The sequence below is a fragment of the Aedes aegypti genome, chromosome 1, assembly GCF_002204515.2.
Source record: "Aedes aegypti strain LVP_AGWG chromosome 1, AaegL5.0 Primary Assembly, whole genome shotgun sequence".
Lineage (NCBI taxonomy): Eukaryota > Metazoa > Arthropoda > Insecta > Diptera > Culicidae > Aedes > Aedes aegypti.
This window is the reverse complement of record NC_035107.1, coordinates 75,844,725-75,863,605: the sequence shown is the minus strand read 5'-3', so window position 1 is coordinate 75,863,605 and position 18,881 is coordinate 75,844,725. Positions and strand designations below refer to the sequence as shown.

Here is an 18,881-nt window from a genome sequence, read left to right as displayed (position 1 = left end):
TCTGATAGAACTTCCGCGTTTCTTGAGAACGGTACAGCAACTCCATCTCTTGGCATTCCACCTCTTCCAGGCGACGCTTTTTGTCCCGGAATAGGCGGGTTTGCTGTTTCCGCTTCAGTCTGTATCGTTCCACGTTTTGCACGTACCGCGCTGCACTCTTCTCCTCTAAAACCTCCTGGCACTCCTCGTCGAACCAATCGTTTCTTGAGCTCCGTTCTACATATCCGACAATGCTTTCGGCAGCGTCGTTAATGGCTGCTTTGACTTTGACTGCTGGAGTCCTCAAGAGGGGCCCTATCGAGCTCGCCCTTATCCCGCAACGCTGCCTCAAGATGCTGCACGTACGTATTGGCGACATCCGGTTGTTTCAGCCGCTCGAGATTGTACCGGGGCGGGCGTCGGTACCATACATCATTGATGACGGATAGTTTTGGGCGCAGTTTCACCATCACCAGGTAGTGGTCGGAGTCAATATTAGCGTCACGGTAGGTTCTGACGTCGGTTATGTCGGAGAAGTGCCGTCCATCGATCAAAACGTGGTCGATTTGCGATTCTGTCTGCTGAGGTGATCTCCAGATGTACCGATGCGGGAGGCTGTGATGGAAGTAGCTGCTACGAATGGCCATATTCTTGGAGGCGGCAAAATCTATCAGTCGTAGGCCGTTCTCGTTCGTCAGCCGGTGGGCACTGAACTTTCCAATCGTCGGTCTGAACTCCTCCTCCTGGCCAACCTGAGCGTTCAAATCTCCTATGATGATCTTGACGTCGTGGCTTGGGCAGTGGTTGTACTCGCGTTCGAGCTGCGCGTTAAATGCGTCCTTGTCATCCTCAGTGCTTCCTGAGTGTGGGCTATGCTCGTTGATTATGCTGAAGATAAAGAATCGGCCTTAACTTAACTTGCACATTCGTTCATTGATCGGCCACCACCCGATCACGCGCCTTTGCATATCACCCATCACTATGAAAGCTGTTCCCAGCTCGCGTGTGTTGCCGCAGCTCTGGTAGATGGTATGATTACCTCTAAACGTTCGCACCAATGCTCCTGTCCAGCACACCTCCTGCAGCGCTACGATGTCGAAACCGCGGGTCTTCAGTACATCGGAGAGTATGCGAGTACTTCCAATGAAGTTGAGAGATTTGCAGTTCCACGTACCGAGTTTCCAATCGCTAGTCCTTTTTCGTCGCTGTGGTCTTTGCCGATTGTTCCGGTCCGTATTCTCTCGTTGACGTTCCTGTGCTGGTGTATTTTTACGGCTGGCTTGCAGGGCCTGACACCAACCCCCTTGATTTCCGGAGGAACATTCCCCCTGAATGTTCGGAGGGCCATAGTGCACAGTTTAGCTTTGAGTCCTTTCCTGGGACTCGGACGATGATCAGCCGCCCCTGACATGGGGAACAGACGCTCCAGGTTTGCAAAGGCAAAAGCAAAAGCAAACCCCCCCTTCCCTGTCAGCATACGACCAAAGTTCCCACCGGGGGTTGGTTACCCGATCTTCCCTAAGGTTACTCGTACCCCGGCCAGTACCACGAGGAGGTAGGGATAGGAGCTGCTGGGCAAGAGGCTAAGGACCGCACAAATTTTTTTAAATTTGTGTAGTATTAGGCATTACCCCAGAAATTCCACTAGGAATTCCTATAGAGATTCCAAAAGAAATTTCATCAGAATTTACATGAAGGAATCTCCCAAAAACTCCTCAAAGAATTCTTTCAGGGGTTCCACCAGTCATTCCTTCAAAGACTACTCCAGGATTTCTTCCAGTAATTCCTTCAGCAGCCTTACGGTATTATCTCTACTACAATTTACCGTGAAATTCTAGGCGAAAAGTCTAGTTGAATCCCAAGCGAAATGCTTGGTGGAACCTCAAGTGGAATTCCTGATGGAATCCGTGAAGGAAATACTAATGGAATTCAGTAATATTCAAAAGCTTGTTTTTACATAAAAAAAAACCTCAAAAATTTCCTTTCAGAATAATATTGAAAATATTTTGTGAAACCGAATTTCGATCACTTTTTTTTTCTAAAAAAATCTCTCTCCCACTGCCCCCCTCCGTGAAAAATTCTAAACATATATTTTAGATCCCAGAGCTAGGTGATTAACCGAGGTTCCATAAGAATTGCGTTCTTGGATAATTATTTTGCTTGAATTCCTGGTTAATGTCAAGTGTAATAACTTGAAGAATTCCTTGTGGAATCCATATTTAATTCGTGCCAGATTTATTGAAAAAACTCCTGGGGAATCCCTGAAGGAATATCAGTCGGAATCAATACAGGAATTCTGCCATTCCATGAAAAACCTATCTAGTGGGTCACCGAATTCCGTGAAAATTTGCTATTTTGTTCCTTATCCGAAATAAGGATACACGTATTTTTGGATTTTTTGATTAGGGTGACCATTTCCAAAATAGGGTGACCAAAAAAATCGCGATTTTGCAAAATTTTTATTTTTAATATAATTATAACTTTTGAACCGTTCGACCGATTTTCAATCTTTTTGGACGAAATGAAGGCTAGAGATTTTGACTTTTCAGGAAAAATATAAAATTCCACAAAAATTGTGTTTTTTACATGGAAAAACTCAATAGTTTCCGTTTTTTCGTATTTTGAAGGCTTCGGGACCAAAAGGGCTATTGCTGTTCTCATTTTTTCTTGAAAGTTCAGAAAATTTTACGTTTACTGTCAAATTTTCAGCGATGTATGTTTTTTAGTTTTTGAGATATATTTTTTTGAAAATAAAAAATCAGTCATTTTTCATCGGCACACACTGTAGATCTCAGCGCATTAAGTTTTTAATGTTTAAAAAAAATCATAACTTTTGAACAGCTCAACGGATTTTCAATCTTTTTTTATGGAATGAAAGCTTAAGATTTCAACTTTCCAGAAAACTAAAAAACATACATCGCTGAAAATTTGACAGTAGACGTAAAATTTTCTGAACTTTCAAGAAAAAATGAGAACAGCAATAGACCCTTTGGTTCCGAGGCCTTCAAAACACGAAAAAACGGAAACTATTGAGTTTTTCCACGTAAAAAACACAATTTTTGTGGAATTTTATATTTTTCCTGAAAAGTTAAAATCTCTAGCCTTCATTTCGTCTAAAAAGATTGAAAATCGGTTAAACGGTTCAAAAGTTATAATTATTTTAAAAATAAAAATTTTGCAAAATCGCGATTCTTCTGGTCACCCTATTTTGGAAATGGTCACCCTAATCAAAAAATCCAAAAATACGTGTATCCTTGTTTCGGATAAGGAACAAAATAGCAAATTTTCACGGAATTCGGTGACCCACTAGATCGGTTTTTCATGGAATGGCTGAATTTCTGTTTAAATCCTACAATGAATTCTTGGAAGAATCCCTGTTGAAATTTCTGGTGGAGCTCTTGACTCCTTGTTATAGTTCTGATGAATCCCTGAAAGAATTTCTGATTCGACACCAGAAGAAATTCCTGGTAGAATTCTTGAGAGAGCTCTTGGAAGAATTCCTAGTGGAACACTTGCAGGAATTTCTGGTGGATAAATTCCTAGAAGAATCCCTGAATATTTAACTGGTTGATTTTCCGAAAAAAACTGATCCTTTTAAAAATTCTTGAAGAAATCATTTGAGGAAATTCTCTTGGAAATCTTGGAGAAAATTTTGGTTGAATCATTGTAATTCATGCTGGATCCATAGGATTAATCCTGGAGGAATGCTTGGAAGGTTTTTCTGTGCTAATTTTGCAGTAACCGCTGGATTCCTGGTAAAATTTCATTACGATGGTCTCTCTGAAAGAAATCCTAATGTATTACTAGGACGAATTCCTGATGGAATCGAAGAAGAAATTCCTTTTATAATCCATTGAGGTACATGTTTCGGGTTGAACGCATGGACATTTATTTTAGTGTAGTCCCTTTCGAAACTTTTGGTGGATTCTCTAACAACTGCTCGAGGTTCCTGTTCGAATCCATGAGGGAATGTGGAGCCGGATCCAATTCAGGACACTTTTGATGTACTTCGCTAGTGGGGTTTTTCGAAAGCTACTGAGCTCATATTTGGCCACAACATGCGTCGTATTGAAGTGCTCCTATTCAGCCGAGAAAAACCAGCCATGCCAAAGGAAATCATGGAAGTAGCTCTGCACTACCCGTCAAAATGTGGAACGTTACAAACAAAAGCGAAGGCAACAAATCCATCTATTCCAGGATAAAGCGCCACCTGGAAGAGAGGGAGCAGCTGTATCGTTCTCAAGAAACGAGTAAGTTATACAAGAAGCTCAACGCAACCCGAAAAGGATTTGTACCGCGAGCCGAAATGTTCCGGGATAAGAATGGAGGTGTTTGAATGGTGGAAGCAGCATTACGATGAACAACTGAATGACGCAGAGGAAAAAATGGCTTCATCCGTACAGCGGATGAAGGACGTGCTTACAATATATAACATAGCGTAACAAAAATGACATTTTTGCGTGTCTCAAGGATCAAATTATGCGTCTCTGGTAGATTTGGGATTGCTAAATTTGATGCCGTTGTCAGAAATGTTTCATCACGTTATAATTTTTAGCTACAGGTCGCCAAACTTGCATAAAACACTGATATCATTAATATTTACATAAAATTTAAGTTATGAATTTTCGAACTTTTTTGAGATCTAATCCAACAAGCATGCAAAATAGGACTTTCATCTCCGATATAATTCGGTAAAAATTGCACGATTAAATTTAGATTAAGGCCTGTACTCGAAAAAAAAAATATCCGCCAGCAAAAATTGATGAAAACTAGATTGGAATGCTTCGGTTACATGTGCAAAATTTCATAACAATCGGTTCAGTGATTATTGAGATGGCATCGAAAAAAGAAAAAAATCGCCGGAGAATGTTGTGCGCCGTCATGGAGAATGCGACAGTAAGCATGAGATGGATTGGAAGACAACTGGGAATCACCCATACAACTGTGTCTCGGGTGGTAAAATATTTTAAGGAGTCTCAGATGGCCGAGCGGCTGGCTGGAAGAGGAAGAAAATCGATGACAGCTGACCCTGTGAAGGCCCAGAAGGTGTATGATTATTTCAAGCTTTTCACCTGGTTCATCCAGCAAACCATGAAACGAGCTGGGCTTCGTGTATGCAATGTCGGGAAGGCACCGAACCGGCGTGATCAACAAAACATATCCATATCCCGCGCAAGGAATTACCAGAATAAGCAGATATCGGGGCTGGAGTTCTACGTTGCCAAATCACGGTTTGATCTATAGGTACCATTTCTAGTACAGCATTTTTCCGGAAGACATAAAGAAGAAAAAAATGGACAAATTCGCCAAAAAAAAAAAACTTGCTCTGGCAGGCTATGTGTCAATACGGTAAATTACAACGGGTACCATAAACAGCGAAATTTACCGCACCGAGTGCCTCCAGAAGCATCTGATGCTCTTCCTGCGGAGGCGAGACATTATTTTAGCATTATTTTGACATTATTTTGTACAGAGACAATGACGTTGTTTTTGTACCAAAAACCGCCCAAATTCACCAGAAATTCGTTCGGTGGGAAATTTTGGGCTATAATATCGTCCAAGGTGTTTAAAAACGAGCTGGAATTAAAGAAAGACTGGCAGTAGTTTGTTGCAAGAATCATGGGTTATTCACGAAAGGATAGGGGCTCTAAAAGCACGCAGTGGTTAGTATTGAGATGAAACACGATGCCCAACCATTTTTCAGAAAAGCAAGACCGGTATCCTTTAAGTTTATTGATAAAGTGGAATACGAGTTAGATGAAATTGAATAAAAGACAAAATTAGGACCTCCATGTTCCTTACAATTCGTCAAAATGTTATCGTACAGACGGTAATAGAGTAAAATCTAGAATGCCGTGAAAAGTGTACTGTGATCTGTCAAACTTGGGTACCTTTTGCAGTTCCAAGGGATTAAATGCTGTACTAGAAATGGTACCTATAGACCAATGCACGTGTTCATTATTTGAAGTTTTAGCGGTGCCGTGTTATTTATGTGACCATGGAAACCAGTGAATTCGGCACCGCTCAAACGTCAAATTAGTGAACTTGTGCATCGGTCCATTCTGAACTTGACTACTATGTCTCTATGGACCAATGCACGAGTTCACTAATTTGACGTTTGAGCGGTACCAAATTCATTCGTTACCATGGCCACATAAATAACACGGCACCGCTCAGACGTCAAATAGTGAACTCGTGCATTGATCCATTCGTTGTACGTAGTTTGTCACATTCAGGAGATCCAAACGACATGTACGGCTGTAGATACTTCTGAAGGAATTCCAAAGGAACTCCTGGAGATACTGCTGAATAAACACCTACCCCGAGTAACACACATGTTATAATTGTGTATTATCAACTTATATATGACTAGTTTTGGTCATATATCAGTTGATAATACACAATTATAACATGTGTGTTGCTGGGGACAGGAATCCCTGAAGAAACTCCCGCAGGATTTTCCTGGAGGAATTCCTGAACGAATTTATGGAGGAATTTCTGAAGATACTTCTGAAGGAGTTTCTCAAGGAACTTCTGAAAAAGTTCCTACAATAATTCCTAGAGGAAGTCCTGGAGGTACAACAGAAGGAACTCCTGGTGGTAGTCCTGAAAGAACTTCTGGAGGGTGCTCCTTAAGGAACTCTTGGATGAATTTCTGAAGGAATTCCTAATAGAATTCCTGGAGCAAATCCTGGAGAATTTCCCGAAGGAACTCCCGGAGGAATTTCTGGAGCAAGTCCTGAAGGAACTCCTGCAAACATTTTTGAAGGAACTTCTGGAGGGATCTGTGAAAGAATTCCTGGAGAAATACCTGTAGGAACTACTGGAGTAATCCCAGGAGAGACTTTTAGAGGAATTATTGGAGGAGCTTCTGGAGGTATTACTGAAGGAACTCCTGGATGAATTCCTAAAGAAACTTCTGAAGAAATCCCTGTAGGAACTCTTGAAGGTATTACTGAAGGAACACCTGGTAGAATTCCGGAAGATACTCCTGGAGGATTTTCATGAAGAGACTCCTTGATGAATACATGAAAGAACTCCTGCAGAAATTCCTGTAGAATTCCTGCAAGAATCCCTAAATGCTCCTAGAGGAACGCCTGAAGCAATTCCTAAAGGATTTCCTGATGGAACTCCTGTAGGAATTCCTGAAGAAAATCATGAAGTAACCCCTGAAGGAACTCCTGAAGGAATTCGTAGAGAAATTCCAGAAATGAATCCTCGAAGATTTCCTGAAAGAATTCGTGGAGTATTTCCCGAAGAAACTTTTGGAAGAATCCTTGAAGAAATTCATGGAGGAATTACTGAAGAAACTTCTAGAGGAATTCTTGAAGGAAACCATGAAGGTTTTCCTGAAAGATCTCCTGGAGGAATTTCTGAAGGAACTCTTGGAGGAATTCCTGAAGATACTCTTGTAGGATTTTTCTGAAGTAACTGCTGAAGGAATTCCTGGAAGGATTGCTGAAGAAATTCCTGGAAGAATTCCTGAAAGAACTTCTGCAGGATTTCTTAAAAAAAACTCCAGGAGGAATTCCTGAACGAATTTCTAGATGAGTTCTTAAAGGAATCCCTTAGAAACTCCTGGAGGACTTCCTGAAGCAATTCCTGAAGGATTTCCTAGAGAAACTCCTGGAGGAATTCTTGAAGGAACTCCTGGAGGAATTCTTAAAGGATATCTAGGAATAATTCCTGAAGGAACTCCTGAAAGAATTCATGTAGGTACTCCTGGAAGAATTATTGAAAGAACTCCTGAAAGAACTTTTTGAGAAATTCCTGAAGAAACTCCTGGAAGAACTCATGAATCTTTGTAGGAATTCATTAAGAAGTCCATGGAAGAATTCCTTTACAAATCCCTAAAAAAATCCTTCTGGAAGAATTTTTTGAAGAATCCCTGGATACTCCTGGATAAATTTCACGAGGAACTCCAGGATGAATCCCTAAAGTAACTTCTGAAGGAATTCTGGGAGGAAAACCTAAAGGATCTTCTCAAGGAATACTTGGAGGAACTCCTATAAGAATTTAAAACTCTGTTAGTCTCAATCACAATTTTTTGAAAGCATTTTCAGAGATCGAGACGGTCGAACAAAGGCCCCGCAGCTAATCTTAAAACTACCCGTATGAACCACATTCTCAACGAATTTACAACATTCAGCCAAGCAAGTCACTGTCTATCCATACACGGGAAAAAATTCTGTGGTAAAAATTACTATTTTAGCTGACTACGCCCATTCTTGAAACTACCATGGAATTTCAGACCAATTTACTATGTTTACGGTACATCCCACCACATTGCTGGTACATTTGACAGAAATTATTTACAACAATCTGATTTCGACTACAGACAAGCGCATTTCTGGTCTGCTGAAAATTGCCGGTGCGAGCGCTTAAGTTAACCCCCTAAAATGGTAGTTTTTACCGCACAATTTTTTTGCGTGTAGAATCCTCCAACAACTAAATTTCCAGTACGGGTAATAGGTATTCAAAAATTGAATAGACGAACTAAGAATTAGCCAAGAAATTTGTTTCGCGAATCAGCGTGATATATTCCCTAAATTTAACTACCACTTAAAATAACCTTCAAGAGTATTTTTAAAAAAACATCTAGAGATATTCGTGAAGGTGATTTTTTTTTATGAAGGGTTGGAAGTGTTTATAAACAATTTGTTGAGAATACCTGTTTACTGTGGGAATGCTCCTTGGCCAATAAAGAATACTTGATGAAATTTCGATGGGTGATTATACAAGAATAACTAGAAAGATTTATGATTTAATATCAATACAGAGATCCCATGCGAATTTGCTAGTGGAATACTGGAGGTTTCCTTGGATGAATCTTCTGGAAACCCCCTCTGGAAACACCGGGAAAATCTTTGGTCGTTTACAAATAACTCTGGAGACATATCTTTACGGAATTATTGGAGTAATGTGTAATATCCTAATATGATCCAGTGTTTGCATACAAATTCCAACTGTAACACCCACGCCGTAGATAAAACTGATTGCGCACCAATTTTGCACAGTACGTGATCCAAAATTGAACTAAAAAACTTCAATCTGGCTGGATTTAAACAAATTTGCCCAGAAAAGTCAAGGAAATTTCCATTACGAAAAGATCCTGAACCGACCGGGATTCGAACCCAGACATCTTCAGTATGGTTTTGCTTTGTAGCCGCGGACAATAACCGCTCGGCTAAGGCCCCCTTCATTCTCATCTTCCTCCAACAAATTTGCGAAAAAAAAATGGTCCTAGTGGTCCGGAAAGTATATGGTACGATAGGAGTGACGTCACATGTTTACAATCAAACTTGTTATTTACATCAGTAAAAAGCCTGCCTTGTTAATTTTTATGCCGTGTCCACTAGTGCTTATGGGTCACTGCACAAAAATCTTCCTCTGTCTTTCACTCTTACATAACATTTGTAAACAAGAGGGCCAGTAAACGTCAAAATCCCGAACAAAATCAAAACAGTGCAGAGCCCTATGGGGCTCTCTTTCGTGCTGCTGTGAAATTAGTAAACAACAAGGCCAGTAAACGTCAAAATTGCATACAATATCAAAACAATTCAGAGCCCAATAGAACCAGACTAATAGACTCGCAGCAGGCTTTGTCAGTTATCGCAAAAAAAAGGAAAACCCTTCACGGGTGCGTTTCATCTTTTTCATGAATGTTGATAAATAACATAAGGTACACCGGGGCAAGTTGAAACGAGTGGGGCAAGATGAAATGCGAAGTGTTGAATATGATGCCAATATATTTTATCAGATTTTTCTTCCCCAAAAGTTTGTTCCATCTTTTAACTTTTTGTTGCTGCAGTCAAATTTAGCAACATTATAAAAATTCAATAGGATACCTTGCCATTTCATCTTACCCCAGCTGTTTCAACTTGCCCCGGTGTACCTTAGATAAAAACATCTGTCACCTCTCTTTATATGGAGCTCTGCACAAAAATCATTTGCCCTCTTTCACTCCTCCGTGAAATTAGTAAACAACAAGGCCAGTAAACGTCAAAATCACATACAAAATCAAAACAATGCAGAGCCCCATTGGTAATGCACAGCGAAATCAAAACTACACCCACATGACAAAGAATATGCTGCCAGCCGTGCATCCACCGGAGAGTCCCAAATATCATTCTAGAAAGATTAGCGAACTAGGCGAAACTGACAAAATGTACACAATTCAATAAAATATAACATTGAAATTATAGCTTGATTGTCTATTCACTGCACTTATACTTTTCCCCTATCGATAATTTAACTATTCAAAAAAACGCAAATTTGTAGAAGACGAAACTTCACCTCATGCAAAACCACACACTGTATTGATTACGCCTATGTTTTTGTTTATCAAAGTGATGGGCGCATCTGAAATCGAAATCAAAACACGGCGACAGTAAACGGTGACACTGCAAACAAAAAATAAACAAGGCGTACATGGCGGGCTTAATTGAAACCAAAAGTAATAGTCGCCGTGTTTAGCAAAAGTAATAGGCGACACTGAAAAAAATATCGATTACAGGCTCATAACATTGGGCGATATTGGAATTCTCGATTGAGTTTTAGGCGAAACCTTATAAGATTTTTTGAGTACGAAATAGCTAGGGTAATTGTAGGAGATGTGTGTGGTAATCATGAGGATTTTAGAACTAGGTTTATGAAATGTGAATTAAAGAGAAAAGGTTGAAGTTTAAGTGTATTTTCTCCAATTGAGATTAAAAATTGCACATGAGAATTTCATTGATTATTTTCTCATTGTTATTGGTTTGTCAGATTGGCCCTTATCGCGAATCCCTCTCGCATTGCTGACGATATTTTTTGACAGCTCGGTAACACCCCGGTTTGACCCCGGGCTCGGCACGGTAGCTTTGATGTGAACGCTCACATATAAACCACATGAAAGTTATTCAAAACATAACCCGGTCAGGCACCGGAAGAGTCAAGGTCCACGCCGTCCACGCCCGGTACGGCGCAATGAGAATGGTCCTTAAGATTCTTTCCAGGATTTCTGCATTATTCAAGGACCCACGATCGATTCGACGAGACGATCACAAAAGTTTCCAAGCAGGGATTCCCAGAAGTTTGAGGGTTCGACTCCAACACCAGGAAACTTTTCGTCGAACGGAAAATTCATTAGTGACAGCTGGGTGATGTGTTTCCATTGACTAGTATTAATAATGTTTAGTCTGTGAAGCCTTTGGCTGATAAATCGTTGTTTTTTTTTGCCCGATGGTGTACTTCTGGGAAATTCTTTGCATTCTTTTGAATGTCACTTGCCATACTCAGAGAATCCCCGAGAATTTTCGCAACTCTATTAGGATTCCCATTAAATCTCTGGAAATCACTTGAAGACTTCTGTGATTGCCTTGTGAACCTCAAGGGAACATATTGGGACTACATTGGAAACTTTTCGGAATTTCTTGGGACCTGTTTTGTCCTTATCAAAGCATTTTTCATTTCATTCAAAACTCATAACATTTTCTTTCCGTTCTCTTCCCACACAGAATGTAACTTACTACTTAAGGAAACCTCGGGATCTCTCGACTCCGGCAAGCTGCCCGCGGAGTACGACGACTGTAGAATAGGCTTTCCCTCACGATTGGAGGACCTGGAGCAGCAGCAACAGCAATTGCCACCCGGGCTGGTGGTACAACTAACGAGGCTCAATATTCCCTGCCGTGCCGACGGGGGCTATCTCAAATTTAGCGATTCCATCTCTGGCGGTAGTGCAGATGGATTGATGAGTGGTTCAGGTGATGCGTTGAAGAGCATCGATCGTGATCATGTGGTGAACGGGGAACGCCGGCTGGACACCCAGCCGGGACTGCTTTGTGGTAAACTCGAAGAATTGCCCAAGCACGAACGGACGTTTTACTTTCAAAGGCACCGCAATACAAGCCTGGTGGTGCACAATCGGGCGGTGTTTAGTTTTAACTATAGGCTAGTGGATTACTGTTACAATGTAACGCTGAGTGATAGGAACGGTTCGGTGCTACTGAGGCCTTTGCGAGGTCTGGACTGCCGCTTCAAGATTCACCTGCCATACGGAAATCGAGTGCGACTACGGCTGGTGGTCAATGCTGATGGAGATTCAGTCAGTTCTAGTGTGGTGGATCGAGAACAGGTGGATCTGAGTTTGAGTCAGGGCGTTGTGTTTATGCCCCAATGCTTCGGAGGACTCCGCGTTGAAGTCTTTGAACTGCCGCAGAATCGGTGGGTGCAATGCGTAGATAGCTACAGCAGAGCAGCGGAATATACGCTGCTTTCTAGTGATAATAGCATAGTGATTCAAGTCAGCAAGAACTCTCTGCTGGCGGCTTTGGAAGCCGAAGCAGACGCGAACAATAGCAGCAGTAGTAGTAGTAGCAGTAGAAAATCAGTGCCATCACTACTCATCGAATACAGTTCGCATCCGATCGAGAATGTCGTATCACAATGTGCCTTCGGATGGATCGCAAGCAATCAGTTCTGTATCGCTCCGTTTGAGAGCGAACGGCTCAGCTGGATGGAAGCCGAGAGAGAGTGCAACCATCAGGGAGGCCATCTGGCCTCGATTCGATCCGTGGCGGACCAGAAACTGATCGATCAGCTCTTGCTCAAAAGTCCCGGCTATCGGGACGGAAATGCTTACTGGATCGGGGCATCGGATAGGATGCTGGAAGGGGACTTCCGGTGGAGCGACAGTCTGCCGTTTACGTATTCTAGTAAGAGTTCTTCTAAAGTTGAATGAAAGTCGGTTGCAAAATGGTTCTTTTGATTACAGATTGGTTTCCCGGATGGATCCAGCAACATAACTACAACAGACAACCAAACGATGATGGTTTGAGCGGGCAGGACTGCGTTGAGATTCGACGGCAGTTCCAGACTCCTCCGGGGATATCCTCGGGTGTAAGTCCACTGTCAGAGTCTTACATGTGGAATGATCGCGACTGCGATACACGTAACTTTTTTCTCTGCGAACGACTAGCTGTTGAAGGTATTGTATCCTTTCATTAAATTGAATGTGTAGTAGCGTATTTCATATGGGTGTTCTCCACAGAGCCGTTGGAGAAAACCTGGCACGATGATTGCAACAAAACGATCTCCCTGACGATGGACCGCCCAAAGGCCACAATCTGGAGTCCGGGGTTTCCGAGGCCTTATCCCGACAACGTCAACTGCCTGACAATGATCACTGCCCCTCCTGGATATCGGATAGTGGTAGACTTCGAGGAACTAGTCCTTGAAAATGAACCACTGTAGGTCAATGCCTTGATAACCTCAGCGCAAAACTAACTGATTCCTTTTCATCCAATCCCCAGGTGCACTTACGATTATCTCCAGATCCTGGAGCCACCAGCCAACTTCTCCGCCGCATACAGCAAACCTTCCCGCTCCGCCTTTGGAGGAGTGCCGCTCTTCCAGACGCGCAATCCGCGACACAGCACAAGTCGCTACTACGTACGTCGACGCAAATCAAGCTTTCTGCCCTCCAAGGTTGACATCTCCGATCGCCTCATGTCGACCTTCACCAGCAAAACTCCGAACCTGATCCTCCAGCCGGAAGATCCCAGCTACAACCTCCGACTTCCACCGCCGGATCTCTACACCGGCCGAGTCCCCCGAAAGGTCTGCGGTGACTGGAGCTCCAAGCTGAAGCTGCTCCGGCACACGACCAAGGGACCGCTGCTGGCGTTGCGGTTCGTGTCCGACTACTCCAACCACTACGGCGGTTACAAGGCCAAAGTTGCCATGGAAAACGGTGAGTTGAGTTTCTGTTTCCTTCCTCCAACACCTTTCCTTTCACTCACTCCCTCATATATTGTGTCTTCTATGGTGTATCGAAAACTTCCTGTTATCTGTTGAGTGTCTACCATATCTTAACACACTACTGTGTCTAATCTACTGTATCTGTTGAACCTACTTGCTGTTGACTAACAACTTTCCTACTGATCACTTGATGCCGATGCACATACACTCTCTTTGCCTCTCTTGTGATGTGTTTCTGCGAGTGAATGCCTGTTTGTGACACCAAAGTTCTGAGAGACGATCACTCGCCCCTTGTGAGTTGTGTGCTTTGCTGTGGACTCGTTAGGGTTCTAGATTGGTAATGGTGGATATTCCGAAATTGAAGCTGCTTGCTTTCGCTGTTGACATGTGTTATATCACAGATGGAATTGGATACAAGTGCAGAGTTGCACGCAATTTTTGGTGTGATGAAGGACGTAGAAAAGGTAGTAAAATGGTGAGTCCGTTTCATGCTATTATTTCAATACAGTAAGCATCATTCTACGAAGCAGTTTATTTTGCGTGGAATCAGTTTTAATGACTTTCTCACGAATTCCGTAATACGAGGGTTATAAATTCGGTCCAGAAGACCACGAATGAAAAAGATTTTATGAAAGTAATATTTTCAGTTATTTTTTTCATTCAATAACTTGAAATATTCTTTGAGGCATGTATAACTTTCAGAATAGTTAACAATATTCTCCATCATACTTTTAAATATTGGTCAAAAATATATGATTCATTACCTTTTTTACCAATTTGCATTTGTTTATCCGTTTACCGAATGCCTATGGGGATTGCTTTTCCCTAACATCGCCTTAAATTGTAGCCACGACGTCAAAAAAGCCTGAATCTTGCTCCTAAATTTGAACAATAACCTTTCCACAATGCAAACGCGGTGCTTACTCATGAATGTACCGCCACAACACAAACAATTCCAATTTATCATTTTGTCAGCGAACGGCGTGAAAATATCCCGACTTGTGGCACGAATTGTATGTCTTTCTACTATTTCACCCCAGTCGTCGGTTGTTGTCGTGGAGTTGTTGGTTGCTCCCATACGCGGGGTAGACCTCGTATGAGTTATTTGGAAATTTGTCGTCGTCCCAGCTCGCAGACCAAGATTCAAATCATAACGATATATCATTTTGTCACTCCCGGGCTTCTTGATGTTTTTAATTTTTGGAGTTCGTGAGGATAATACATTTCCTACGCACTGTCTTTTCGTAAATTGTTCAACAAAGAGATATTTCGGTACGATTCCCGATACCGGTTTCTAGGAAACGAATGTGGAATGTGTTAGCAATTTGAAGGTCCATGTGGATACAGACATTAAACTCTGGCACCGCAATTAGACGATTGGCCACTCGAAACAACTTAACTAGCAACCTGCATCTGACACAGAGAAAGCAATCACATATTTTACAATTCTCGCTCTTGCTCCATTTACACCGAGCACCATGGGCGAAGCCAGAAGGCGCAGGAACGTATTGGGTTTTTTTAAGTTCACCTAACAAAATAAAACCTTACACGAAATTATTCGAAGGCTTCATTAAAAGTCCTAAATCATGAAAAGAGTTTGCACAAAACTTGTTATGTAATTCCAAGGATCGAATTCTTACAAAAATTGAGGATATCTCTCACTTATCACTCTGGTCTAAACTTGTAAGCTTCTGCTCTGGATGATGTTTTAAACGTGAGCTTCTGAATTGTAAAGTACAGCACTGCATTTTAAACGTAAAAATTTTCAGTTTTGAGTTAATTTTTATTAAAATAATTGTGTAGTGTATAATTAAAACCATGTTTTCCATTTCAAATAAAGTAAACACGGCTTGTTTTCTAAATCTAAATAACTTTTCAGAACGAAAAATTGTCCCAGCCAGCATAACCACAGTTTTCTCCCTTCGCGACAATGAAGCTATTATTCTAGACTAACCGTCAACAAAAGATTAGCTGTCGCCATCTGCCGCTTCGTTAGTTATTCAGGATTTTGTAAAATATTACCATTCAGTTTGGTAAAAAATCATGTCATTGCACTTTGGTATTATTATGTTTTAAAAAATAAATAACAACATATTTTTTAACACTTGTTTGCACGAAAAAAAAATGGTCAAAATAGATTTTTTACTCTTTTAAAAAGAGTGTCATACAACGCCATACGCGTCAAAGGTAGAACATAAGTGTCTTCAAAAGAACTGTCAAAAACGCTTCAATAAACAACTTTGCAGAAGTTATTTTTTTACTTGGATCTAGATCAGTTATGATATATCTAGACTAGATCTGAAGGAATCACAATAACGTACAAATTATTCCAAAATACTTTGTTGAAGGCACCAAATCACTGAAATGCAAGACCAGTAAGGTGCGGCTAATTTTTCGAAACTTCTCAAAATAAAAAAAAACGTGTGCTCTTCTTGATTCAAATCAAATTAAAAAAGAAACCTCAAAGTTCGAGCCAAAAATATTAAGATTTAGAGGTAGCGCAAGCGGCTCGAAGATGAATTTTCAAGTTATAAAATATGACCAACAATAAAGTCTACCTAAATTTGTTATTTTCCAAACAATTTTAAAGCTTTTAGACTTACCACATACTAAACGAAATAACATAAATATAATATAATAAGTAAAACGAATGTAAATTAAAGAATAATATTATGACACTTCATGTCAGAGCTACATTCATTTGAATCGAGAACATTTGAGGCTTTATATACGAATATTAAAAATTGATACGATTTTAACATTTTCGAAACGTATCAAACAATCTGTTCTACGATCACTATTTGTTGTGGTTTTGAATAGTTAGTCACTTATCTTTGACAGCCTTGTTATAATAGGACTTGAATATGGTCTAAACTCTCTTGACGAAAAACATTTTTTAAAAGTTGCTATGATAATTATTTTTGAGTATAGATTAGTTTACAATGTTGTTACAATTATGTAGTTTCGACACTTTACCATTATGAGTAAAAACAGCCAATAGAGTCAAAATTCACATTTAAAAAGGTGTAATAAAATTTTATCGTTATCGGGTAGATACATTTGTTTTTTTAATTCAAAAAACTCTCTAAGTAGATTGAACATGAATCTATGAATGAATTTTGGAAGCCAATGAGATTCATGAAGAAGTTTTCGTGTTCATTTTTTATGGAATCCCAGAAGGTTTGCTTGAAAGTATATATAGAAGAAATTATAACGGAATTTCTGGTGATTTTTGTGGGGACAGCTCTAACAGAACTTATGAAAAATTTTTGGATGCGTTTCATCAATAATTGCAAATAAAATTTCACAGGAAAGAGAAAAATGTAGGAATCTTTGATGATTTCTTTTTAAATATCAGGGCGTTAGAAACTTTACAAAACCTAAACGAATATGTAACAAGTGGATGATAAGTGAAAAAAAACAAAACTAAACCTAAAAATAAATTGGCAACATCCCTGATATAATGTCTAAGGAAATTCCGAGTGTTATCCCTGAAGGAACTGAAGAAAATATTTGTAGGAATCTGAAAATTCACAGGACGTGTCATTAGTGCCACTTTTGCAAAAATAATTAGTGCAATTCTTAAAAAATTGATAACTCCTTGGAGTAGTTTAAAGAGGTATAAAAATCTTATTTTAAAACTTATGAACGCATGCCGTTTTGCAATACATTGAGAAATTACTGAAAAAAATCTTTGGAGAATGCAGTCTCGGTGGAATCAATATTAGAGTTAAATTGTTGGGGAATTTCTGTTCGATTCCTTGAAAAACTACTCCGAAAACATCTTCGACGCTAGAGTTATTACTGGATACAGTGCTGATGGAATCTACCTCTAAAATTTCTTAGAAGCATTGAATGAAATGTTTGGTTGAGAAATTGCCAAGAATCCAACAGTAGAGCAGTTCAAAATTTAAAAAAGTTTGGAAATCCAATCTCCCATATCTTTCTTACCATATGAATAGCGTTCTGTGAAATTTGCAGTTTTCTAGGTGGTGATTTCAAGGTGGCCCAAAGTCTTTATAGGTTTGTATGGAAATTACTATGGAGACATTTTGAAAAATATCCCAAACTCGTTAAAACTGTAATGTAAGTACAAACTTATCATCCAATAGTGAAAACTTATTCTTCAAATCTTAATGAATGAAGCTGCTGAAGAAACAAATCCATTTTGAGCTAATTTTGCTTGGGATTTTTTTAAATGTTTGTAGGTCTATAATTACATATGAAGCTAAATAATAGCTAACAATTTCAGGAATATCTATTCTCTTATCCGTCGGATTGAATTACGCTCTTCAGCAAATTTCTTTTCTATGATTTGAAGAATGAGTTTTCACTTTGGGATGTTAAGTTTGTTCTTACATTGCAGTACTAAAGGGCTTGGAACATTTCTCAATATTTCTCTATAGTGATTTCCATATAAACCTACTTTGTCTTTGGGCCACCTTTAAGTCACAACCTAGAAAGTTGAAAATTTACAGAACACTATTTTTATGGTAACGATGGTAAGGGAGATATGGGTGTTTAGAATTTCAAACCTTTTTAAATTGTGAACCACCCTAATCCAACAGCTCTCGTTAATTTTTTTTCTCCAAATCTCGGTGATTTTGGTATGAAGAGATTTCTAAATTTTTTGCCGAACCTTGGTTAGGTTCGCCGATATCTCGGTAAAAATGGAATTCGGTAAAATAAGTATTGAAAACTACCGAATTATTCTCGTTGTGTTGAGATTGCTGAAATTATTTAAATGTACGTATAATTATCGTTTTTGGGAAAAATCACAAATGAACTTTTGAAGTTGCTCGCCCTTCCATTTTAGGAATCCTAGATACGTCCATGTTGAGCACCACACAAACCGGACCGGAAATGGCCCACTCCAGCCTGTCCAGTATCGGACCTTTTTCCGACATTTAATTTTACGTTTTCAATTTAAAACTAATGCAACTTTAATTACTTTGGCAAACACTTTCCGTCCATCGATCGCTCGGCAGTTTGCTTTTATTGTTCTGCAGTCAGTGGAGCTATGGACTTGTTGGTAGATCGAAGTAAACTTTCCGTATGTACAGAAAGGCCGGCCAGTTATCATCGTATAAAGATATAGAAACCCGTTTTACCAAATGAGCATCTTCAATTCAGCCAGAAGTTGTGACTGACCGTCATGA

At 40.1% G+C, this 18,881-nt stretch overlaps 1 protein-coding gene across 1 annotated transcript in view; it reads left to right on the top strand.

Annotated features, from left to right (window-relative positions):
• Positions 1 to 18,633, top strand: part of LOC5574758 — a 454,311-nt gene extending 435,678 nt beyond the window's left edge. Inside the window, exons 5-9 of the mRNA XM_021838542.1 lie at positions 11,478 to 12,677; positions 12,737 to 12,949; positions 13,013 to 13,211; positions 13,275 to 13,714; positions 18,539 to 18,633. Coding sequence (XP_021694234.1) covers positions 11,478 to 12,677; positions 12,737 to 12,949; positions 13,013 to 13,211; positions 13,275 to 13,714; positions 18,539 to 18,633 — 2,147 coding nt within the window. The remainder of the gene's footprint in view (positions 1 to 11,477; positions 12,678 to 12,736; positions 12,950 to 13,012; positions 13,212 to 13,274; positions 13,715 to 18,538) is intronic.
• The last annotated feature ends 248 nt before the right edge of the window (positions 18,634 to 18,881 follow it).